The sequence below is a fragment of the Peromyscus californicus genome, unplaced genomic scaffold (assembly GCF_007827085.1).
Source record: "Peromyscus californicus insignis strain IS unplaced genomic scaffold, ASM782708v3 Scaffold_19__1_contigs__length_69161282, whole genome shotgun sequence".
In the NCBI taxonomy this organism is placed as follows: Eukaryota; Metazoa; Chordata; class Mammalia; order Rodentia; family Cricetidae; genus Peromyscus; species Peromyscus californicus.
Window position 1 is genome coordinate 36,308,800 of NW_026294491.1, and position 26,767 is coordinate 36,335,566.

At 38.7% G+C, this 26,767-nt stretch overlaps 1 protein-coding gene across 3 annotated transcripts in view; it reads left to right on the forward strand.

Moving 5' to 3' along the window:
* Positions 1-26,767, forward strand: part of Rev1 (REV1 DNA directed polymerase) — an 81,676-nt gene that overhangs the window by 6,222 nt on the left and 48,687 nt on the right. For all 3 annotated transcript variants that reach the window (XM_052745094.1, XM_052745096.1, XM_052745095.1), the window contains 2 exons: positions 12,872-12,935; positions 13,716-13,845. In XM_052745094.1, coding sequence (XP_052601054.1) covers positions 12,882-12,935; positions 13,716-13,845 — 184 coding nt within the window. In that variant the 5' untranslated portion in view covers positions 12,872-12,881. The remainder of the gene's footprint in view (positions 1-12,871; positions 12,936-13,715; positions 13,846-26,767) is intronic.

A 26,767-nucleotide genomic window follows, 5' to 3' on the forward strand; every position in this document is an offset into this window, starting at 1 on the left:
TGCTAGGAATTGAACTATGAACCAGACCAGCAGGCAACTGCTCTTCCACTGCGCTATATCCTAGTAAATTGTTTACTTGTGCAACCTTGGGGAAAGGTCCTATGAAACTTAAAGTTTCAGCTTTACTTCCTGAGTTTCAAGGGCCTCCTCTCCTCTCTCCAAAAGGGAGTGTTTCGTTTCAGAGGAAATTGCTTTTCCCCTGCCTCATATAATCTAAAAGGATTGCCTTCTGTTGAGGATTATAACATTTCTATTGATGCAATAGAATCTAAAACCTGGGATGAGGTTCGTTTTAGTCAAACATTTTATTTGCATCATTTCTGTTGTAAGTTGGGTTTATAGATACTTTCTGATTAAAAAAACCCTCAATTGTCTGAAAATTTTGGTATTTGGAATTTCTTTAAATCACATTTTTTTTTTTTTTTTTTTTTTTTGGTTTTTCGAGACAGGGTTTCTCTGTGTAGCTTTGTGCCTTTCCTGGGACTCACTTGGTAGCCCAGGCTGGCCTCGAACTCACAGAGATCCGCCTGGCTCTGCCTCCCGAGTGCTGGGATTAAAGGCGTGCGCCACCACCGCCCGGCTAAATCACATTTTTTGATCTAGGTAATTTCCTGCTACTGAGTGAAAAAGTGAGGTTGTTTTTTTTTTTGTACTTGAGATGGACATGTTAATCTACTAATTAAACTTGTAAAATGTTTTAAAGATTGTCATTTGGGCTTTTAGTACTTAAGAGGGAGTACTGACACTTTGAATTTGTGATAGTGGAGGCTAATATTCTTCTGCATATCCTTTATGCTTAATAGAAAGTCTTATTTCTAATTGTCATCTAAAGATCATATTAAATTCTCTTGAAATTAACTTTCTCAGAATCTGTTAGCTAAGGTTCAGTATACTGTGGCTGTTGTGGTAGATACCTTATAATCTCAGCACTTGGGAGGTAGAGGCAGGAGGGTAATGATCAAAAGTCATTCTCAGCTACCTAGTGAATATAAGGCCAGTCTGGGCTACGTGAGAGCCAGTCTCAAAACCAAACAAACTCCAAAACAAGTGTAGTGTACTAAACTTAAATTACACTTTGAGTATCTTGAAGAATATAGCATCTCATCTTTAAAGGCAGTGCTTTTCTTTCTATATATTAGAACTACTCAGCATGTAGGCAAGGGAAGAGTCCAGAAGTTTTGGCAACTTAATTTTTCTTTTTATGTTCATTTGCAGTTACATTGAATCTAAAGATTAGTGAGCAAAGAGACTTGCAGAAAATGGAACAGATAGGAAAGTATTTATATATGTGTGTATATATATATAATATATATTGTGTGTAGGTAAGTATATATGTGTGTGGGTGTGTACATGTGAAGGCTAGAGGTCAATGTTTGGTGTCCTCAATTGCTCACTACCTTAATTTTTGAGAGAGGCAATTTCACTGAACCTGTAGCTAGCTCATCCATTCAGCTAGGCTAGGCTGGCCAGACACCCAGTGAGCTCCAGGGATTCACTTCACAGTTCTGGGATTAAAGGGGCATGCTACCATGCTTTATGTGGGTGCTGGTGATCCCAACTCAGGATGTCATGCTTGAAGGACAATCACTTTGCTACTAAGCCATCTCCCCAACACCAAGTTAGATCGTATTTTTAAACTTCAGTTTTTCCACGGGATTTTTTTTTTTTTTTTGGTTTTTTTGAGACAGAGTTTCCCTGTGTAGCTTTGCGCCTTTCCTGGAACTCACTTGGTAGCCCAGGCTGGCCTCGAACTCACAGAGATCCACCTGGCTCTGCCTCCCAAGTGCTGGGATTAAAGGCGTGCGCCACCACCGCCCGGCTTTCCACGGGATTTATTTTTAGTTGCCTATCATTGGTGTTCATTTACCTTGTGAGTTTTAGAGATAGTAAAATGTACAGGTGGAATGCACAAGATGAAGATTTCTGTCCTTATTCTGTGCTGTTTCCCTAAAATAAAGTAAAATTTAAGCTTCTTAGGTTGGTAGTTAAGGCCTTCTGTTAGATTCCTTAGCTGTCTCAGTTCATCTACATCTGGCCATGTGTCCATCTCAGTTAATTCTAGAATGTTGCCTTAAGCATCTCTGCAAATTTTTTTTGTAGTTTTATGAGTTTTTCTTTCTAATGTCATTGCTTCTTCTCTTTCCCTGCTTCCTTCTACCTGCAAACTAGGTGGTGGTGGTGCACGCCTTTAATCCCAGCACTCGGGAGGCAGAGGCAGGTGGATCTCTGAGTTCAAGGCCAGCCTGGGCTACAGAGTGGGTTCCAGGAAAAGTGCAAAACTACACAGAGAAACCCTGTCTTGAAAAACCAAAAAAAAAAAAAAAAAAAAAAAAAAAGAAAAGAAAAAGAAAAGAAAAAACAATCCACTGCAAAAGACTGTAGAATTGGTCAGGTCAACTCTGTCCATATTAAAGAACTAAGATTTAGCTGACTGATTTTTTTAAGGTCAGTGACTCAGGACCAACTTGGTCCTGTCTTTGTGTTTCTACTTTTCATACATATGGACTAGTTAGAGTTAGTCTAGGTAGACCTCATATTTAGGGCCTGTTTTCTTTTTTAATTCTATTAAAAATGCAGCTACTAATGTGTCCACCACAGATATGTACTAAATTTTCTGATGGAAAAGCATCTGTTCTTTCTTTCCTTTAAAAAAAAAAGTTATACTTAATTTGTGTGTGTGGCTAGTGGTGGGTGTATGGAGGTTAGGAAACAACCCGTGGAAGTCAGTTCTCTCCCTCTACAGCAGTGGTTCTCAACCTTCCAATGCTGCAGCCCTTTAATATAGTTCTATGTTGTAGTGATCTCCACCTATTAAATTATTTTCATTGCTACTTCATAACTAATGTTGCTGCTGTTGTGAGTCGTAATGTAAATATCTGTGTTTTCTGATGGTCTTAGGTGACCCCTGTGAAAGGGTCGTTGGACCCCCAAAGGGGGATGGGACTCAGTTATTGAGACTTGGCATGTTTACTTACTAAACCATCTCACTGCTCCCTAAGTATGTTTCTGTTGTGTTGTACTAAACTAGCTTAATGCAATAGAAGTGGTCCTCTATAGAAATTCATGTTAATAATCATTGTTAGTTTCTCCTTTGAAAATAAGTATAACTGAGCATGATATCACACTCCTTTAATCCAACATTCAGGAAGCAGAGGTAGGTGGATCTCTGAATTTTAGGGCAGCTTGGTCTACACGGCAAGTTTCCAGGTCAGTGAGATCCTGTTTCTAAAATCAAAAGTGATTTTTGTATCACAAACAGTTCAACTTCATCAGTAGTCTAGCTTCTCTAGACTGGAAGGCAGTAGTTCTTGGCCTGTCTATTCTGTAGATGTACTGTAAAGATTAGTTGTAGATACAGAATCCTTAGTAAAAGGTATAGAAATAAGATACTACTACTAGTTGGTGTAAATGGAAAGAACCTAAATGCTAATAATTTAAGGAACACTGAAAGGAAGAAACTATCAAGTTTTAGTAAAGTTAATTTTTTATAAGGTAGAAACATGGGTAATTTGCTGTGCTCCTCCCTGCTACTTTTTTCTTTTTCTTTTCTTCTTTTTTTTTCACAAAATATGCTTTAATACACATTAAACAAGGGGAAAAGTGTTTTTTAACAAGGAATACATAGTAAAACTGAATATTTGGTCAACATGACAGTGCACTGAATGAACAACAGTCAGTAATGGGAGGAGTCTAACAATAATCCCAAGAAAGGATAGATCAGGCTCATTTTCAGAAAAGGATAAGAGGATATGAGCAAAGCCCAAATCCCATTCTCTTGCTTTAGTTTTGGTTTGGAGAGTACTTGTAGCCACTTTTATTAATAAAGTCCTCAGAGCTCCGTGCTTGTCTGCTGTTGATCAAGATAGTGCCTTAGCTGGGTTGGTGGCACTTGTCTTCAGTCCCAGCTGCTTGGGAGGCTGGGGTAGGTTAGGAGACCTTGACCTAAAACCTAAAAAAAAAAGGTATATTGTCTAGTATAAGAATTGCTTTATTTCAGTAGGGGGAAAAATCACAGAAAACTAAAGGTAGGGGAAAGAAAATCCATAATTCAAGAATGGAGGAGGTAGTTAGTATAAAACTTGACTAAAACATCCCAGCATTGTACTACTTAACATTTTTCTAAAGGGTATCTTACACATAACACTCATCTTAGAATGCATGCTGTCTTGGTTTAGTATTCCTAAAGACAGGTCTAGAAATGAAAGCTACTATTTGTGGTTTTATGGAAATAGTTAGTAGGGCTTTTTACTTGGGTGTATAGCTTTCATTTTCACTTTAAATAACTTGATGTGTATCCCTTCAAATTAAAAAAACCTAACATTCATAGATGGTTGGTTCTGCTATGCTTCATGAGGTATGGAATTGATGAATGTCTGTACTGCTCTTAAAATTTAGAAATTTGAGAACCATCACCCTGAGACACTGATGGTCTGAATGGTTGAGTCAAAACAAAATCTGAAAAAGCAGCTGTACCTTTGTATTTAAATGAATCACAGAAGGTTGTTGATCTGGTGTTAAAACCTCCACTCTCTATGGGCAAAATAGGAGTACATTGATACGGGCACTCTCAAAACTCTTTTAGGCCTGTGGGTTTGTACTCCTTTTATTTAGCCACTCCTGAGGGAGGTACATGGTCTTTGTAAATTGCCTTTGTGTTTGGTTTCCCACTGCCCCTGGTTCCAAGAAAAAAGTCATAGGCACTATTGCACAGACTTCTTGGAGAGGTTGACTCTTTGCCCAGCTTTGTGCTCCTCACCCTCCTATTTGCCAGTCTCTGATCCTGTGATATGCTTCTAACTTCCTGCCTTAAAAAAGTTTTTAAAATTATGGTAAAATACTTAAAAAAACCAAACACTTCTGATGATTCTTTTTTTTTTTAAATTTTAAAAAATTGATGAGTAATGTTTTGCTTGCCTGTATGTCTCTGCACTACATTTGTGCCTGGTAACTCAGAGGCCAGAAGAGAGCATAGGATACCCATGGGATTAGAGTTAAAGATTGTTGTAATCCACCATGTGGGTGCTGGCAGTGGAGCCCACCACAGCCCTCTGAAAGAACAGCTAATGTTCTTGACTGCTTAGCCATCTCTTCAGTTCCAGCCATTGTCAGATGAAGTGAAATCCATTGTTGGTGAAGTTCAGCAACATTAGTACAGTGTGCAACAGCCATCACCACCATTCATCTCTAGTTCGCTTTCATTTTGACCTAAGATGCTTCCTTAGGTCACCCATCTCCAAAACACATCATTCTACTTTCAGTCTCTGAAAGTAGGGTGATAAGAGTAATTATCTTTTTTTCCCTCTAGCTTTTTTGCTTTGCTTTTTAAAAAATATACTATTTTCATTAATTTTACAAATGGTTGCTTTTGCTTAGCATAATATTTTTATGACTATGTTGTATCATGTGTTAAATTTGAGTCTAAATAATATTTCCTATGGGTGTATGCCACTTTTTGTTTATGTCATTTTAGACCAATGTACTTTAGGGTGGTTTCCACCTTTTAGCTATTGTGCATGCTGCTGCTGTAATAATGAGTGTATAGGAAAATCTGTTACCCTACTCAGAAGTGCACATAGAGATAATATCATTCTGCTGTAATGCTTTGAATTCCTGCCAGTCTCTTTCCCACAGCAGAAACCTCATTTTACATTCTCGCCTAGAGTGCTCAAGAGGTTCCAATGCCTTCCCATTTCAACATTTATTTTCTTTCTTGGGAGATGAAAGCAAGAGGATTAGGAGTTCTTGCCTATCTGGACTATATAGACTCTGACTCAAAAAACCAAGGGTTGAGAATGTAGCTAAGTGATAGAGCACTTGCCTGGGGTTCACAGGCTCTGGATTCAATCCTCAGACTCCCCCATGTACCTTCTCTGGTAGCCATCTGTTTGAGTGTGAGGAGGCATCTCCTTGGGGTTTGTATGATTGGTAAATGTGAACATGTGTTCATGTACTTATTGGCCATCTGTACATCAAATCTTGCACCTATTTTTAATTAGATTATTTTTGTCATTAATGATAAATTAGTTTTAAATAGTCTATATCTTAATCTCTTATTGAATATATGATTTCAGATATTCTCTTATTTTGTAGGTTGTTTTTTTACTACTGTGTCCTTTGAAGCACAGTTTTAATGTAAAAAAATTTATGTGTATGAGATTTGGCTACATGTATGTATGTGTACAATGTGTGTGCCTGGTGCCTGTGGAGGAGGCCAGAAGAGATTGTTGGATCCCCTGAAACTGGAGTTACAGATGGTTCTAAGTTGCCATGTAGATGCTGGGAACTGAACCCGGGTCCTGTTCAAGGATTTTTAAGTGCTGAGCCATCTCTTCAGCCCCAGTTTTTACCTTTCCCCCCTAAAAAAAAAATTAGTTAAGATTTTTAGTTAGCATACAAAATGATAATTTTATTATGGAATTTTCAAATGTATATCATTTATTCATTTCATGATATATATCATTTGTTCATATCATTTCCCAGCTCCTCCTCCTTTTCTCTAGTTGATCTTCTGTCATAGTTTCCCTTCTGCTTTCATAGTATTAAATCTGAATATTGTCTAGTTTATCTACTTTTTTGTTGCTTTGCTCTTCATATTGTATTCAAGAAGTCATTGCCAAATCTGCTGTCAAATGTTTGCCTATTTTTCTTTCTAGAGTTTCAACATTTTGCTCTTATGTTTAAGTCCATTTTTAAATCTCTTTTGAATTTTTATATAGTATAATTTGAGGGTCCACCTTCTTTCAAATGTGATATTCCAGTTTCACTAGCACTATTCCATTTAAAAGGCTGTCCTTTTTCCATTGACTGCTTATGGAGAAGTCCTTTTAAATGCAGATGTACCTGGGTTCCATTGTCCCTGAAGCCATTAAGGAGGTCCTCAGTTATAAGTAAATGCTTAAGTACCACACTGATGGCTAAAGTAAGGAAAAAGAAAGGTATTGAGTAGAGAGATGGGAGTGAGCCCAAACCAAACTGATTTTAGCCTTTCCTACAAGTGGGGTGGCCATAGGCGATTTTCTTTGTATTTGTGTTACATTACGAAGTATGTCATATTACTTAAATGTGCACATTCATTAATTCATTGTATATTTGTTTTAGTCAAAAAATACTTATGACCATTAAGTAAAGGTAAGGTAGCACTTTACATCTGGATATGACTATAGTAATGAGATTTATTAAAAGTCACTCAAAGACGGTTGCATTTATTTTGGTGGTTGGTTGGTTTGAGAACAAGCTAGCCTCAGTTGGCTTGAACTCACAATTCTCCTGCCCTAGCTTCCTGAGTGTTGTGATTACAGGTATGATTTACCATATCTGGCTTGCTTGCCTTTTCTTCCTTTCTCTCCTCACCCCACTACCATTACCATTACTAGTTAACCCAGACTAGCTATCCTCCTTCAGCCTCGGCCATCCGAGTGTTGAAATTACAGATGGGCACCATCAAGATTCAGTTTCATTAATAGTCTGCATATTTAGAGTTACAAATAATGTAACATCAGATTAATTAGTGATACATATGTATTTGGGAGAGTTTTGCCAGTGTGTGAACTATTATAATGGTGTTAGTAAATCTTTTTTTTTTTTTTTTTTTTTTGGTTTTTTGAGACAGGGTTTCTCTGTGTAGCTTTGCGCCTTTCCTGGGACTCACTTGGTAGCCCAGGCTGGCCTCGAACTCACAGAGATCCACCTGGCTCTGCCTCCCAAGTGCTGGGATTAAAGGCGTGCGCCACCACCGCCCGGCTGTAAATCTTTTTTAATAAATAGGTGAAATACCACTTTTGCATGAAAATTATTGTTCTTGATGAAGATCATTTCTTTGGTAAATACTAAAATTAAGAATCAAATGTGGTGACTAATGCCAGGACTTAGGCTGAGTCATGAGGATAGCTGTGAGTTTCAAGCCATCCGGGGCTATATATACCTTGTGTCAGAAAAACAAAAAAATAAGCAAAAATAAATAAAACTTAGCAGTAACCGTGGGAAGCAAGCAAAATGAACCTTTTGATGGAGTGTGAGCAGCCTCTTACCATGCACATTGAAGTCCAGAATGAGCTGTTTGTGGTGTACCCAGCAAGAGGGACATGTGCTTAAGTAATTCTGTGACAATCAGATGCAGCAAGTAGGCTCTAGTGAGATTTTGTCTAGAACAGGGTAAGTCAGCAAGCCTTCTACTGTAAACATCTCAAATCCCAGCTACTCCACCATTTCCTTCTGTTTGCAACACCTGGCTAGCTGTTGCTGCATGTTGACATGGGACTGGGTATAAATGTATTTGATAATCACTAATTTGGCCGGTCTTTTTTACCTGAATATTTCCTTACGGTGTCAGTTTGTAGAACCTTTCAGGGGTTGAGGCCTTTCTGGCTTCTTCTGTAGAGTCCCAGAAACAAGAAGCAAGAACTGAGAAGTCTTAGACTTATTTTAGTTGATTAGTTTAAATCAGTCCAATTTATCCGAGTTGTTGTTTTAAAATCTTTGAGGAAACTATTCAGACCCTAAATCCAAAACTTAAGAAAGAGGACTGCTAAAGGAGGTTTAAGTTTACCTCCAGCTCTCTTTAACTCTGGTTACATCTCTACCTTATGTGCATATGTGGCCCCATAAGGGAATTTTCTGAGCACTAGTCAGTCTCAACGTTTCTGGTTTGTAGGTGAAGAGATGTCAGACTTGGTGCTCCTGTGTTCACCCTGTGTCATAACTAAGCAGCAGTTCTTGAACTGGGCTTTGAGCATAGGTCTGTCAATACTAAGTTCTTTCCATTGTTTTGTAGAGGTTGGCTGCTTGTTTTATCATGAGTAGTACTCTATAGTTTTCAGAGGGTTTCTAAGTATGTTCTAATTTGATTTTTCACTTTGAACTGGCAGGGTAGAATACTGTAATAAATAACTAAAGTTTATTACAGACATACCCCAAGTGCTGGGAATAAGGGTATTTTACATTCATGAGTTCATCCCTTACCCGTTTTTGAATTTAATTTTTTGACACTGTTATTGATAGCTTCTCTGTGTTCAAGTTGCAGGATACAGAGAAGTTGTAGGCTATATTAGTTTGTGTATTAAGTTTTAGAAACTGTTTCTCACTTTATCCGAAATTATCACACACTGTGGAATTAGCTTGGAAAACCCAATCTGCAAGAGTTTCACCTGAAAACAAGGTGATTTTCATTTACAAGTCCAGCTTGATAATTGATGACTTGTCAGTGCAGGGCATTGCTTCTCAATGAATAGGGGAGTAAAGAGGACATATTGTAATTCAGAACATTGCTTGGAACAGAGAGGATGAAAACAGCTTTTTTCATTTTTTTCTTTTTTCTTTTTTTTTTTTTTAGCAGTATTCTGCTAGGTTATTAGTAGCCTGATCCATTGCCCTCCTCTCTTTAGAGAAATTCTTATTTGAATAAACAGGCCAGTTTCTTTGAGTGGAAAACCTTTCTGTAGATAAGACTGCAGAGACATTGATAAACCACTTCTTTTTTTTTTTTTTTTTCTCCTCGAGACAGGGTTTCTCTGTAGCTTTGCACCTTTCCTGGAACTCACTTGGTAGCCCAGACTGGCCTCGAACTCACAGAGATCTGCCTGGCTCTGCCTCCCGAGTGCTGAGATTAAAGGCGTGCGCCACCACTGCCTGGCAGATAAACCACTTCTTTGTTGATCTTTGTAGTCAGAAGGTTTTCTATGGTCCCACTTGGCCCTCTGGCCTGCAGCCACTTATAAAATAATCACTCAGAGGCTTAATATTATTTATAAACTGTATGGTCTGTGGCAGGCGTCTTGCTAGCTAGCTCTTATATCTTAACCCATTTCTATTAATCTATGTTTTGCCACGTTTTCCGTGGCTTTCTGGTCTGCTGGCATGTTGTTCCTTGGGCGGCAGGCTGGCATCTCTCCAGACTCTGCCTTTCTCTTTCCTGTCTCCTTGGATTTCCTGCCTGCCTCTTAGCTGCCTTACCATAGGCCAAAGCAACTTATTATTAACCAATGAGAACAACATATATTCACAGTGTACAGAAAGACATCCCCCAGCATTTCCCCTTTTCTATCTAATCAAAAAGGAAGGTTTTAGCTTTAATATAGTAAAATTATATATAACAAACCATTATAAAGCAAAAATTACAGTTACAATATCTAGTCTGTATTTAACAAAATTGAAGAATATTTTATCCTATATTTGTGAGTCTAAAGTTTCATATTTAATTTTATCTTTTATCATAACCAAGGAGAATTATAACTGTTTAGTTTTCAACTACATCAAAGACTCCAGAAGTATATAATATTACCTAAGTAAACAGGAAGAGCATTGTGAGCAACTTCCAAAAATTCTGGAAATGACAGACAGCTGGCTGCCTGGACAGTCACCCAGAGTTCCTCTGCAACGTTCGAGTATCCATCTTCAGCCTATAGGACAGAAAAGGGGAAGTGCTGTGGGATATCTTTCTGTACACTGTATGTGTTGCTCTGATTGGTTGATAAATAAAGCTGCATTGGCCTATGGTAAGACAGCTTACAAGCAGACGGGAGATCTAAGCAGATAGGCAAGAAAAAGAAAGGCAGAGGCAGAAGAGACACCAGCTGCCACCTAAGGAACAACAAGATGCCGGCAGACTGGTAATGCCACAGCCATGTGGCAACTTACAGATTAATGGAAATGGGTTAAGTTATAAGAGCTAGCTAGCAAGAAGCTTGCCATAGGCCATACAATTGGTAAATAATATAAGCCTCTGTGTTTTTACTTGGGTCCGAGCGGTTGTGGGACCCCGGGTGAGAGAGATTTGTCTGGACCTGGGGAGCTGGGTGGGACCTGAGAAATTTATGACTACAGGTCATTATGGATTAGCAGAAATTTATGCTTTTAGATCATGGCACGTAATAGAGATTTCCTTAGCATCTTTCTTATTTAATACTATATTACCAATCTTGTAAATGATTTGTAGTTAATTCTCATCTACTGTGTGGTTCTAGTTGGTTTGAAACATGGTTCAATTGCCAGTTTTGTCTGTACCACTTTTAGGAGAGGAGATTTTCATGATATTACTATTTGTTAAACTATTAGCACAGAATTTGATTGTGAATTTTTAGAATTTTTTTTGTTAACAATTCAAGTTTTTATTTCAGCTATATGTATGTGTGTGTGACATGTGCTTGGTGGTGGGGGGTGGTATGTGCACATGTGAATGCAGGTGCTGGTGGCATCCAAAGAGAGAGTGTCAGATTTCTTAGAGTTGTAGTTAGAGGTGGTGGTGGTGAGCTACCAGATGTGGTTGCTTTGGCCAAACTGGTCCTCTGCAAGAGTAGTGTGTTCTCTTAGGCTCTGAGCCATCTCTCAAGTCTTGGAAAAAGACTTTGTTTTTTTGCAAACAGGCTGTCAGTAGGTAGCCCTGACTGGCTTGAAACTAACTCTATGTAGACCAGGCTGGCCTTGTAGAGAACCATGCCTGCTTCTGCCTCTTAGATACTGGGATTAAAGATGTGTGCCATCATACCTGGTGTGGAAAAATGTTCTAAAGCAAGATAAATAGATGGTATATAGGATGAAATAATCATAGTAACTTTTCCAGTATTTGGCCACAATATATTTAGATTGTATTTCTGTTGTTAAACCATGTTTTACAGCTCACATGTAAATTTATTGTCTTTACTCAACAGATATTTATTGACTGCCCAATGTACAATATACAATTAATAGCAATTTTATGTGTTTCCATTATAATATTTGAGTATGTGAAACAAGATTTTTGTTTGCAGTGAAATACGAAGTGTATATATGAGTGTACTGGCTAGTTTTATGTCAGCTTGCCATAATGTATAGTTATCAGAGAGGCAGGAACCTTGATTGAGAAAATGCCTCCATAAGATCAGGCTGTACACTAGCCTGTAGGGTATTTTCTTAGTGATTGATGCAGGAGGGCCCACCCTATTGTGGGTGTGTTCATCTCTGGGCTGGTGGTCCTGGGTTCTGTAAGAGCAGGTTGAGCAAGCCATGGGGAGAGATGGCTCAGTGGTTGAGAGCACTGTCTGCTCTTCTAGGGTACTAGGGTTCAATTCCCAGCACCCACATGGCAACTCACACCTGTCTGTAACTCCAGTTCCAGGGCTTCAGACACCCTCACACAGACATACATGTAGGCAAAACACCAATGAACATTAAAAAAAAGTATTAAAAAAAAGAATGCCAGACGTATTAATTTGTTATCAGGATAATCATTCCCCTATGATGTATTCTTTTTTGTTTTTCGAGACCGGGTTTCTCTGTGTAGCTTTGCGCCTTCCCTGGAACTCGCTTTGGAGATCAGGCTGGCCTCGAACTCACAGAGATCCGCCTGCCTCTGCCTCCCAAGTGCTGGGATTACAGGCGTGTGCCACCACCACCCGGCTGATGTATTCTTTTAATGAACTTCTTGGGGGACATTTTGAAGGACACATTTGTTATACTGTGTATGCATTCTTGAATGTCTAGTATGACACAATTTAAGAGCCATTATAGGACAGATGATAAAGGAAATATCTTAGTAGATTGTTTAATTAGTGATAACAAGTAAGTGGAGCTGTCTTAGTTGTATTTAATGATGTTTTATGCAAGATGAGAGTGTTGTTATTTAGGAGTGCGTAGATCCTTGCCCCAGCTACCTTCCATACACAGTTGAAAAGTGTTTAAATATAAAGCTTAACCTGTAAGGAGGATGTTCTATGAATAGAGTGCACTTACAAAGCAATCTGAAAATGATACATTTTGAAAAAGTTTACTTGGGAGTATAATTTTGTCTTGCAAATTGGACATTTGAATTTTTAAATTTCCCATTTTCTTTGATAAAATATCAATGAAGAGTACATTACAGTATAAAATTGACTTTTTTTTTCCCCCCTCTCCAATGCAGAAGCTCCACCATGAGGCGAGGTGGATGGAGGAAGCGAGCTGAAAATGATGGCTGGGAAAAATGGGTGTGTTTTAATGAATAAAGATATTTAAATGTCTAGATAATTTTTGTTTTTGGTTTATTACATGGTTTACAATATAACGTAACTTTATACACCAACTCTGTGTTTCTATAATGCATTGAAAACCTTAACACTGTTGATAAACTCTAACCTTCCAACTTTATTTTACTGTCAAGAATTTTGTCCCGAGGAAGCATACAACAACTTTATATTTTATCTCAACCTTGCTTAGAATACTAAGAAATAGGAAAAATACATAAGTATCCAGTAAGTAGGGTGTTGTCAGCTAATCATCTGTATATAGTAAAACACTGTGCAGTTATTACATAGCTTTGTATGGGATAATAGCCTTGATTAAAACAGTGGATAATAAAGGAATATTACATATGATTCTAATTTAGTGTTGTGAGACTTAGAAAGAAAGAAGACTTGAAATTAGCGTCCCAAAATATTAAGTGAATGGGGTTACAACAACTTTAATTTTCTTTGTATATCTATTTTCTGAAAAAAAAATATAGTGAGCATATGCAATTTTAGTAATCAGTAAAAAGTCATTTGCAGTTTGGACAAACTATGTACCATTAGTTGTCACTTGTAACTTTACTTTAAAGACATATTAACAGTCAAGCCTAATTATTTTAAGGTTAAAAAAATGAGACTGTTTTCATAAATATGTCAAGGTGTTTTTTTCTGCTGTTTTTGTTTTTTTTTTTGAAGTTACAAGTGTGTGCCAGGAAAGTGCTTTAACTGTTGTTGATAGATGTATCTTTTCTTGGACTGTAGGGTGGGTACATGGCTGCCAAAGTCCAGAAACTGGAGGAGCAGTTCCGGTCAGATGCTGCTAAGCAGAAGGATGGAACGCCGCCATCTGCAATATTTAGTGGAGTTGCCATCTATGTTAATGGATACACAGGTTGAGTACTTTTTACTTTTTTGGTGTCCAATTTTATCATTAACTTTCTAGGATTGAGAATTTTTGTGTTTTTTTGTTTTGTTTCGTTTTTACTTCTATTCAGTTGTTTGTTATCTATATATTTACTTTTCTTCTGCTGTAATAAAATACTGTGACCAAGACTACTTATGAAAGAAAGTTTATTTTTGCCTATGGTTCCAGAGGGATGAGACCTCATGGCAAGGAGGCATGGCAGCAGGAGCAGGGAGCTGAGATCACATTTTCAACCTCACACATGAAGTAGAGAGCTTGAATTGAAGTAAGGGTAGTCTACATACTCTCAGAGCCTGCCCCCAGCAAGTGTAACCTGTAACCTCACCACAGTGTTCAGATATTCGAGCCTAGGGGAGGCATTCTCATTCGAACAACTACATTTCACTCCCTGTCCCCCAGAGGCTTAGTGGCCATTATAATAATGCAAAGTGCATTTAGTCCAACTTCAAAGCCCCCATAGTCTTCCACAGGCTCAGTAAAACCCTTTCAATTCTAAAAGCAAATCACTTTCAACATACAATGGTACAGAATATTCCTAAAAAGAGGTATGGGGGCATACCTCTTTTTTTGTGTGGCTGGACCACACAAGACTGACACACAGTTGGGTAAACACCAAATCCTCTAGCTCAGCAGTTCCCAACCTGTGGGTTGAGACCCTTTCACAGGGGTCGCCTATGACCATCAAAAAACAGATATTTACACTACAATTCATAACACTGTCGATGTTACAGTTATGAAGTAGCAACAAAATTAACTTTATGATTGGGGTCATCAGTACATGAGGAACTGTATTCAAGGGTCACAACATTAGGATGGTTGAGAACTACTGCTCTGTCTTCATATCTGATATCAAAAGGCTTAGATGGTTCCACCCCTCCAGCTTTTTTGCCTGTAAAAATACCTTTCTCACAGGCTGGTTCCATTCCTTGTATGCAGCTCTCCCTGGCAGATGTCTCACAGCTTTGGCACCTCTAGCATCTTAGAGTCTGTACTGTAACTCTGGCTTCACTTTTACAGCTTCATGAAATGGCCTCTAAGGGCTTTCATGCAGGCACTCAAGGTTAGGGTTGGCCCTGAGGCCCCATGGGGTGCATGCTTATGATTTCCCAGAGAAAGAATCTTAAGTGTTTTTTTTGCCTGTAAAAGGGTATACACATAGCTGAGAACATTTTAGTTGCCAAAGAAGGTCAGGAAAGGGCCATAATTGTCAGTTTGGAAATGGTATCATTCAGTTACCCTTTGGTGGTGGTTGTCTCTCCTACCAGCTGTATCTGCTCTTACTGAGTGTGTAGTATGTGGAGTGGATGAGTAGTTTGTCCTGTTTGTGAGTTGGAGAAGATAGCTGGCCATTTCAGTTACTTTTTACAGTTTCAGCTATGAACTTCTGTATTAAGAGTTACCTACACACCCACTTTTGGACATGTAGTGTATCTGTTCCATCAGGTTTTGTTTTTTTTTCCAAATTAATTTTTTTTGGTCACCAAGTAACCTCTTCCTGGAGTTTCATTTACCCAACCTAGATTTTTTTCCTTCCTGATCAGTTAGCACTTGTTTTTGGTTATTAGATTTTATGCCCCAAATTTTTCTTATTCTGAGTCTTATGATAATTTTTTGTATGTTTTTCCCTTGCAGTGAATAGTTCTGAATATTTATGTCAGTATTATGATTTTTTTAACCTGCTGCTCAGCTGACTGATATCTGTTTATCGTTGAAGGTCTCTGTTCATACATCACTTTTGCTTGATTGCCTCATTGTCTTCATACTGATTTATATGATTTCACATTGTCCCTCTGGAGCTATGGCTCTTCATGTGTCTGAATATTAGCACTCATTAGACCTTAGCATAGGTCCCTGTTATACAGACAAAAACAAGAGCTACATTTTTCTTGATTGCCTCTGTGGTGACTGAACCTAACCATTTCAGGAAAGTTTTGCTGAGTTAAAATTAAATATTAATCAGTCGACGTATTTGCTTGGCTTGGTGAAGGCAGAGCATGCTGGTTGTAATTGTATGTTTTGCTGGTAAAGTGGTAACTCAGAGTGGATGCTGGTAGGCTTTTAGCGTTTACCTGTAGAAAATGCAAAATTATTTTCTTCATTGTACATTGCAAAATTTAAGTTCCATAGACTTTGGTCATATGTATTCTAAAGACTAAAAATGTTTGTCTTACTTAGGGTTTCTATTACTGCAGTGAAATGCCATGACCATAAAGCAAGTTGGGGAGTGAACGGTTTATTTAGCTTCTGCTTACACAGCACCGTTCACCACTGATGGAAGTCTGGACAGGAACTCAAACAGGGCAGGATTCTGGAGGCAGGGCTCATGTAGAAGGACATAGAGAGATGCTGCTTACTGGCTTGCTTCCCGTGGCTTACTCAGCCTGCTTTCTTATAGAACCCAGGACCAGGCTGGGCAGTGGTGGCGCACGCCTTTAATCCCAGCACTCGGGAGGCAGAGCCAGATGGATCTTTGTGAGTTCAAGGCCAGCCTGGTCTACAGAGTGAGATCCAGGACAGGCACCAAAACTACACAGGGAAACCCTGTCTCAAAAAACAAAAACAAAATAAATACATAAGTAAGTAAGTAAATTAATTAATTAATTAATTGAAAAAAACAGAACTCAGGACCAGCCCAGGGATGGCACCACCCACAATGGGCTAGACCCTCCCCCATTGATCCCTAATTGAGAAAATGCCTTACAGCTAGGTCTCATGGAGGCATTTCCTCAACTGAGGCTCCTTCCCCTCTGATGACTCTAGCTTGTGTCAAGTTGACACACAAAACCAGCCAGTACGATGTTAATAAAAGCAATCACTGCTTTTTAGAATCCCTAGTTAAGAAAGTTGTAAATTCACTAGAGAACCCTTATTCACATGGGAGAAGTGAGGGAGAAAACCATTGCAGTAATTACTATTAGGTTGATGGTCTGGATGGAATTCTGATTACCTTTTTTGTTATCACTCAGTTTTGTGTGGCATATTAAACATGTTTTGTTAGGATTCACTAGTCTTTTTGTTACCTTTAAGATAGTGATAGTAAATTTTTGTTCTTGTTAGTATACTATAATTCTACAATTAGGCCAAATTTTACTGTGAATTGTGATATAAGGCAACTTTTTTTTTTTTTTTTTTTTTTTTCTTCGAGACAGGGTTTCTCTGTGTCGCTTTTTGCCTTTCCTGGGACTCACTTGGTAGCCCAGGCTGGCCTTGAACTCACAGATATCCGCCTGGCTCTGCCTCCCGAGTGCTGGGATTAAAGGCGTGCGCCACCACCGCCCGGCAAGGCAACTTTGTTTTTAAGGAAAAAATTTTAATTAAGTACTTTGTAGTTTTTCAAATAAAACAGTCAACAGAGTCTGTGTAATGAATTAGCCAATAAAGAATAGTGTTTTAGGGGTTTATAGAGTTGGGTCAGCAGTTAAGAGGTTGCAGAAGACCTAAGTTTGATTCCCACATACCTGTAGTGGCTCACAACTATCTCTAACTCTAATCCCAAAGGATGCGACAACCCCATCCTGGACTCTGTGGGAACCAGGCAAATAACTTAGTGCACATTCACACATGCAAGCAAAATATTTATACACAAAAAAATTTTTAAAAATCTTTTAAAAAAACAGTGCTTTAGGCTGAATGGGGTGGTGCACACCTGTAATTCTAACACTCCAGAGGTTGAGGTAGAGTAATCTTACAATATCCCTACCCCCTCTTTAGAGATAACAGTGGACAAGAAAGAGGTGCTTTTTTGTTGATCTAAGTTATGCTCCCCATAGACTTTTATTAATATTCCAAGTAAAGCTCCCAGTTCAACTCTCTGTACTTTTTTCATCCTCTATTCTTTGATTCAGTTAGTTGAATAACGAGCTTAGAAAGATTTTCTTTGCCTTTGCTAGCCCATTTTCTCTTTTTGTTGTGTATGTGTGTGTTTGTGAAGGTATGTGTGTGTACATGTGTGACGTCAGGTGTCTTAATTACTCTTCATATTATTTGTTGAGATAAGAGTCTCACCAAACCTGAAGCACTTGCAGGAAATTACACAGAGATCTCATGAACGGTTTCATCTAGTGGTAGCAGAGTGGAATGTAATGCCACAACCAGGACATTGACATTGATGTCGTGGAGGTACATAGCATTTCCAACAGTGATCCTGCATGGTGCTTTTTTGTAGCCAGGCCTACTTCTCTTCTCCATAACTCTGGGCAGCCACTGTCATGGTGTTCTCATTTTAATAATGTTACAAACGTAGGACACACAGTCTGCACTCTTTTGGGATGATGTTTTTTTTACTCAGTTTAGTTCTTTTTTTTTTTTTTAATTACAACTTGTTATTTATTTTTTTTTTAGTAAAACCAAACTTATTCTAAGCCACAATTCATCAAAATTGTTAAATACATCAGTAGTTTTTTTCCTTTTTATCATATAGTTGTATTTCATATTACAAATGTGCCACAGTTTTTAACCAATTGCCTGCTTAAGAACATTGGTGTTATTCTTAGTTTTTGCTATATAAGTATATGTTTTTGTGTGAACACAAAAGTACTTGAATCTTTAGTTTTTGTTACAAATAGACTTTCCTAAGTTGTAGTAGTTCACACTCTCAGTATAGCAGTATGAATAATCTGGTTTGCATCCTTGCCAGCATTTACTGTTTTTTATCCATTTTAGTAAGTGTGCATTAATCTCTGTGGTTTCAGTTTATATTCCAATTGTTTCATATCTTCACTGCCCTTGGTTTTTATTAATTTTGTTGATAAGTTTTTAGAGCTGTGTTGTGGTGTGTCGTGGCCAGAAGACAATTTCAGCTATTTCTCAAGAGCTTTTTAAGGAATTGTCTTGTTCTCTAACTTGATAAATAACGAGGCTGGTTGGCCAGAGAGCCCACGCTACCTCTCTGGCCTCCCCAGTGCTTGGGTTATAAGTGCATGCCACCAGGACTGACTTTTTTTTTCCCTCCTCCCATGGGTTCTGGAGATAGAACTTAGATCCTTATGTTCTCATGGCAAGTACATTACTAACTGAGCTGTCTCCTCAGCTCTCATTGTGATTTTAATTTGCATTCACTTTGTGGTTAATGTGTTAAGCTTTCATTGATATGACTAAATGCCAGAAAACTGCTTTAAAGAGAAAAGATTGATGTTAGTTTATGGATTTAGAAGTGTTGGCAGAAAAAAAAAAGCCTATTTTGTGAATTGGTAGACTAGAGAGCATCCTAGAGTCTTTGGTTTTCTATTCCTTTTGCTTTCTCTCTTTATGTGCCCATTCCTTCAAAATGTTACTCTTTAAGGAATCCTTCTCTGACTGCCTTCCAGCTGCTGAGCGCCTTCTCTCTCTGTTCCTTACATATATTGTGCTAGGCTTATGCTGACCAAGATTATAAAATTTAAAGAGCAAGAATACAAGTGACATTATGCCTTTAATCATCACTAAGAAAACACTTATTTAACTCTCATAGGCTTCCCATGACATTTTCCCCTATGTTCACATCTAACTTACAGACCTTATTTGTTACAAAAACAATGAAGTGAAGAACAACTGATTCCTACAAACGGTCCTGTAACCTCTAAGGAATGTGCACACCCTCTCCCCCAACCAACAAGTAAACATAAATTTAGAAAAAAACTTTTTTAAGTTAAAAAAAATGGTTAAATTGTAACTTACTATTCATTAAAATTGGAGACTGTGGTGGGAGAGAAAAGCTGTTCCCCTTATGGAGAACAGGAAACACAGGGAAGAAATTGGAAGGGCATAGTCCCTTTCCCCAATGACCATAATACATCCAGAAATACTCCCCTAGCTCATAAAGTTTCCGGTTTCCAGAAGTTTCCAGCACATGGCTCTTTGGGGAGTACACTGCATATATATTCAGACTATGATAGACATCAGTATTGAACAATCTTTTATTTGTTTACTATTTTTCTTTCCTAAACTATCTTCATATTTTTTGTCAATTTTGGAGTAGTTGCATTTTTCCATTCTTTTGGTTTTTTGAGACAGGGTTTCTCTGTAGCTCTGACTGTCCTGGAACTTACTCTGTAGACAAGGCTGGCCTCAAACTCATAGATCCACCTGCCTCAGCCTCCTGAGTGCTGGGATTAAAGGCGTGCACCACCATGCCCAGCACATTTTTTCATTCTTTAAAAGAGGTTTTGTTTTGTTTTGTTTTGTTTTTCCTATCCCCTCGGGTGGTGTTTTTTTGTTTTTGTTTTTGTTTTTAATATATTCTAGGTCTTACTATTGTGCTTGTGGTTTGCTAATTTCTCAGGTTTTTTTGTTTTTTTCATCTTGACATCGTTTTGCTAAGCCAATAATACAATTTTAATGAATAGTAAGTTACAATTTAACCATTTTTTTTAACTTAAAAAAGTTTTTTTCTAAATTTATGTTTACTTGTTGGTTGGGGGAGAGGGTGTGCACATTCCTTAGAGGTTACAGGACCGTTTGTAGGAATCAGTTGTTCTTCACTTCATTGTTTTTGTAACAAATAAGGTCTGTAAGTTAGATGTGAACATAGGGGAAAATGTCATGGGAAGCCTATGAGAGTTAAATAAGTGTTTTCTTAGTGATGATTAAAGGCATAATGTCACTTGTATTCTTGCTCTTTAAATTTTATAATCTTGGTCAGCAAGTTTACTCATATTGTATGAATCCATCTTTGTACTTGTAGAGTTTTGTTTTTGTTCTTTGCCTCTGATGAAAATTTCCTTCACTCCCTTTTCCTGTGAACTGGTTTTGGGAGTTATCTATGAAGACCCAGATCAGGTCAGATTTTTCCTTTCTCTAAGCCAGTCTTTGGTATTTAATTTTATGTCATCAATTCTAGAAACATTTTCTTTGAAACCTGAGTTTCATCTCGTTTTGTTGGGAAAGCCTATTTTGTGAATTGGTAGACTAGAGAGCATCCTAGAGTCTTTGGTTTTCTATTCCTTTTGCTTTCTCTCTTTATGTGCCCATTCCTTCAAAATGTTACTCTTTAAGGAATCCTTCTCTGACTGCCTTCCAGCTGCTGAGCGCCTTCTCTCTCTGTTCCTTACATATATTGTGCTAGGCTTATGCTTGTTTATCTGACTTGGAGTAGAGCACAGGCTTGAGTCATTGTCTTAGAATTTCTTGGGCTGCTGTAACAGTACCTGATAGAAACAACTTGAGGAGATAGGGAAACATGTATTTTAGCTCACAGTTTCAGAGGATTCAGTTTGTGGTCTCTTAGCCTACTGTGTTTGGACTGAACATAATGACAGTAGAAACTTGTGACAGAAGAGCTGTTTGGTTCATGGCAGAGAGGAAGCATGGAATACAGCAAGAGGATTGGGCAAGACTTGTGGGCTCCCCTCCACTTCTTCCAGATAGCCCCACCTTCTACCTAATAATGACTTTCCACTATAAATTCCAATAATTAGATTAGAGTTCTCATGTTCTAATTATCTCTGGAATGGCCATTATAGACATACCCAGAGATGTGCTTCATTAATTCCTTAGGTGCTCCTTCATCCAGTGAAGTTGTTAATCATTAGTCACATCACATTTATATTTAATTAGTATTAGTTGACAGGAAAAAATGGGTAAAAATGGTTTTGTATTTGTATATTAGAATGTTAAAATATTTTCAGTCGTATGCTTATGTAAATTGCTATTTTTTCTTATTCTCTGTTCCTTTTATTTATTGCAGTTAGCATATACTGTAAAAATTTACTAACTTTTCTGTAGTACAAAACTAACATTCTAGATTACCCCTTTACAGAACTACATCATACTATGATTGTTAAAACTTGGTTTTTGGCCAGGCTGTGGAGGCGCATGCCATTTATCCCAGTACTTGGGAGACAAAGCCAGACTGATCTCTGTGAGTTCAAGGTCAGCCTTGTCTTCAGAATGAGTTCCAGTTCTATACAGAGAAACCCTGTCTTGAAAAACCAAGGAATAACAAAACAAAACAAAAACTTGCTGTCAGTCTAAGTTATATAACAAGGGGAGAAATGTAAAACTAAGGAAAAGAAACAGTTGATAACTAGAGAGTGTCTCTTGCGTATACATTCTCAAAAGAGATTGGAGAGGGCTCTCTTGAAGGAGTGAGAAGCAGTACAGTAAATTCTTCATTATGACACTTAAGTTTTGGTATTCATAAGGTAAGTAACATTCATGGGTTAAGGTGCAGGGTGTTTACCCACCAACCCCACAGTTCCCCAGAGTTTTCTTGAGTGCGAGCAGCAGGAAATATTAGATAGAAGGATTTAGATTGTGGAGATAAACAGATAGAAAATGAAGGATAGCCTCGAGAGGGCCTGGAACCTATTCCAACAGGCCCTGACTGTCTCTGCCCCAGGGTATTTTTAGAGCCGCCAAGGGGTGGAGCAAAAGACCTCCCCCCAGCACAGCCAAGTGCAGACCATCTCAGACACCTGCACTCAGGCCGGCGGTCCTAATCATCCTCTATGTGGACCTGCTGGGTAAAGCCACGAGGAACCTGAAAACGGGCTCCCACATTCATAGTGTGGAATGGCTTTCCCTTTTAGGATTTTTCTTCCTAAGATCTTGTAGAAAAGCCCATAAAGAAGTGGTAAGGGTAAAGTCAGTTCCACAATGTAAATAATACTATAATTAAGCTGGGCCTTCTGAAGGAGTAGACCCTTCATTAGTGTACAAGTGGGAAAATGCCCTGGAGGATTACTTTATGACACAGTGGGAATAACCTTAAAGCCTTAAGGACATTTCAACACAAAGAGCGTTCTGGCTGGCAGCAGGGAGAGCTACAAAGCAAGAGCTGAAGTTCTTGGTTATTTCAAAATCTTTCTCAGTAAGTGTATGAAGTGCTGTGGCTGATCTTGAGTATTGTCATTTAAGACACTTTGTCAGCCGGGTGGTTGTGGTGCACACCTTTAATCCCAGCAGAGGCAGGCCGATCTCTGTGAGTTTGAGGCCAGCCAAGGCTACACAGAGACCCTGTCTCAGGAAAAAAAAAAAGACACTTCGTTGTCTTAAGGTTAAGATTTTGCATTATTTTTAAAATTTTAAAACTGAGACTTTATCATGAAAGATGGGACCAGAGTTTGACTGTAGCTTGTTAGGCTATACAATCAGGAATAGGGCTTAGCCTGTCTGCTAATATTTTATCCAGCTCCACTCATACCTATTTTCTTCAACCCAAGACACTCATACTCAGTGGCTACACGCATAAAAGAAAACCCATTTTCTCACAGGCATCATAACTTAGTTTTCTTAAAAATTTAGATGAAATGGGTCCTATTATAGGCCTGCTGATATACGGTTGTCTCTGGGAAGTAGGCCCTGGGTGTGTTTATTCTTCCTATGTGAGTTTATGCTTTAATTCTGAGGGACAGTAATTGCACTCTTCTGTTGGGTAGGACAGTTCATATAGGAAGATGTGGCAAGTTACGTTTACTCTTTTCAATGTAAGGATAAAAACCAGGCCTAGTGACCTCAACACTGCTGAAGTTTGTTCAGAGGCAAGTGGTTAGGCACAGTCGAAGGGAGAGATTTTGAAACCTAAATGCTGACATTGATGTTTTCTAAGTTTGGGAATATGGTGATCAAGGATAGAAGTTCATTTAATGTTGACAAAACAAATTTTTCTAAGTCGATGCCTTCCAGCAATCATTTGGTATGATTGTATACATCTCCTTTTCTTATGAGGCTGACCTTGTGAATAAAAAGATGTAGGAATTCGCCGGGCGGTGGTGGCGCACGCCTTTAATCCCAGCACTCGGGAGGCAGAGGTAGGTGGATCTCTGTGAGTTCGAAGCCAGCCTGGTCTACAGCACGAGATCCAGGAAAGGCGCAAAGCTACACAGAGAAACCCTGTCTCGAAAAACCAAAAAAAAAAAAAAAAAAAAAAAGATGTAGGAATTCAACTCAGATGTGAAAGAGGATTTATTGTATTACCTTATACTGTGTTCTATAGTTAATGCTGGTATCTGATATGACATTTGCACCTAATAGGTACTAAAAAATTATTCTCTGGACATTTAGAACTTTATTTGGTTGGGTATCTCTTGCATTTTTAAAAATTTATTTATTGTGCATTGTTGTTTTGCCTGTGTAAGGGTGTCGGGTCCCCTGGAACTGTAGTTACAGACAGTCGTGAGCTGCCATGTGGGTGCTGGGAATTGAAACTGAGTCCTCTGGAAGAACAGTCAATGAATGCTCTTAACCTCTGGGCCATCTCTCCAGCCCCTGTCTCTTGGATTTTTAATTGATGGTTCTTGTCAAGAGAGGAGGAAGAATGGCTGTTGGAGTCTTGGGCAGGAGTGACAAGGAGAAGGGTGTGTTCATGCTGTCCCTGTGATAATGGACAAGTTACCTCAGTTGACCTGGAACAGCAGGTCGTTCTTCAGTGATAGGTTCCTGAGAGAGATGACCAGGAGACCATAGGAAAGTTTGTGATCAGGAGATCTCACCCAAGTTGATGGCTCATAAGGAATACAGTATCTTCTATATGGTTTTCATAAAAAGAAAAATAGGACAGTGTTAGCAAAAATTATCACACGATGGGATGAAGTAACCTGGAAGCTAATCAAGCAATGTTGTAGAAAGGGAACACAGGCTGGGCGGTGGTGTCGCACACCTTTAATCCCAGCACTTGGGAGGCAGAGCCAGGCGGATCTTTGTGACTTCGAGGCCACCCTGGTCTACGGAGCGAGATCCAGGAAAGGAGCAAAGCTACACAGAGAAACCCTGTCTGGAAAAACAAAAAAACAAAACAAAAAAAAAAAGAAAGAAAGGGAACACAGGATATTTCCAGTGCATCACAGACCCAGCACATAGCAACCTGGAGACTGATAACAGTACCCCCTTAGGGTGGGAGGAGTTGGGTTCTCAGGATATGAAGCTGCTGCTCCCACAATGCTCTGGCCCCAATGTGGGAGCCCATATTCAGGTTTCCTAGTGGCTTTATCCAGCAGGTCTACATAGAGAGGATGATTGGACCACGGGCCTGAGTGCAGGTGTCTGAGATGCTCAGTGCTTGGCTGTGCCGGGGAGAGGTCTTTTGCTCCACTCCTTGGCATTTCTATATACACTCTAGGGCAGAGACAGTCTGGGCCCAATGGAATAGGTTCCAGGCCCTCTCGAGGCTATCCTGTATTTTTTATCTTTATCCGCCCCCTCCCCCTCAAACCCTTCTATCTAATACTTCCTGCTGCTCCTACTCAAGAGCACTCTGGGGAAATGTGGGGGTGGTGGGTAACTGCCACCGATCTCCCCCCCACACACACACCATTATTGTCCTTGCCAAGTATGTACCTGGAGCTATATTCCTTCTCCATACATCAGAGCCTGAGGGAAAAAGCCCTGGACTGATCTAACCCAACACTCATTTCTTTCAGTTTCCTCAGTGACTGCTATGTTTTCCTTCCTTCCTTCCTTTTCTTTTCTTCCTTTCCTTTTCTTTTCTTTCTTTTTTTTTTTGGGAAGGGGGGTTTTGAGACGGAGTTTCTCTATGTAGTTTTGGTGCCTGTCCTGGATCTTGCTCTGTAGACTAGGCTGGCGCCTCAAACTCACAGAGATACGCCTGGCTCTGCTTCCTGAGTGCTAGGATTAAAGGCATGCACCACCGCTGCCTGGCTGCTATCTTTTTTTAATTGATAAGATTGTGAGACTCAAATTAGGAGTCCTATGGTTGGGTCAAAGTGGGAATACAGACAACTAGTTGTTCACTTTACATCTTTATCCATGCATGTGGCATAACACATTCAGAATCAAGTTCTTTGGACACAAAGGATGAAGTAGTACATAAGGTATTTTCTATATTCATCTAGCTAGGAAACCTGTAGTACATGAAATTTTTGTTTATAGAATTGTTTTAACTAGATGAACAAAAGCTTTCATAAGCCATGCTTACATATGTCATATCATATACCTGTTGTAGAATTAGGAGGTGGCATTTGCTGTAGTGATATGTCAGCTTTCGGCCTAGATTAGAGCCCTATGCTGTGCTCCCTTGTGTGGTCTATATCCTTTACTCTCACTGTATATGATATGCTAATTATTTACTATGGCTGCTATCAGTTAATCCTGAACTTTAGTTGAATATATATGTTAAAATGTTTTGTAAAATAAAACCTATTGGGTTTAATTTAAGTTTTGATTCAGAAGACACTGTATGTCTGTGCCACAAAGGCCAGAAGAGTGCGTTTGATCCCCTGGGACTGGAATTTACCCCTTGTGAGCCACATGTGGGTGCTGGGAATTGAACCCAAGAGCCAGTGCTCTTGACCATTGGACCATCTCTCCAGCCTTAGTTGTATTAAAAGTCTTCATTGCTATGGTCATAGTTCTCCAATCATGATTCTGTTTGTTACTACTACTGAAATTATTATCTTGGAGAAATGAAAATACTGAGGTTAAACTGAGAAAATTCTAATAGTGGTAGTCAAGCAAGTTTGTAATTATAACTTTTGCCATTTTAGGGTAAAAGCCCCAGCTCTGGGAGTTCCAACAGCCACCTGTTGTGGTACACCATTTAGAGAAGAGTAATTGGTAGAATCGGGAAAAGGGTATTTAAAATTCAATGTGTACACTAAGAAGAACAGATAAAAGGGTCCAGTGACCTCAAAGTCAGTTGTGGTATTGATAAAGCATTTCGGATTAGGTAGAAGTTCAGTGAGGTTCTTTAATCCTAAAGAAAAAACAAAACTATAGACTACTGCCTGTAGCAATGCCACTTCACCATTTTTACATTTAAATCAGTGTTGCCATAGTTTATTTTTTTTGTGATTTTTTAAGTTCATTTTATTTTATTCAAAGTATATTATGTTCCCATTTTTTTCTATTGTGCATCTTACAGGTCTTCAGTTACTGTATTAATTTGACTACTCTGAATATATGTCTTAAATACAAAATTTGTACTGGATTCTAGAGTCTTAATGTAAGAAAAAAT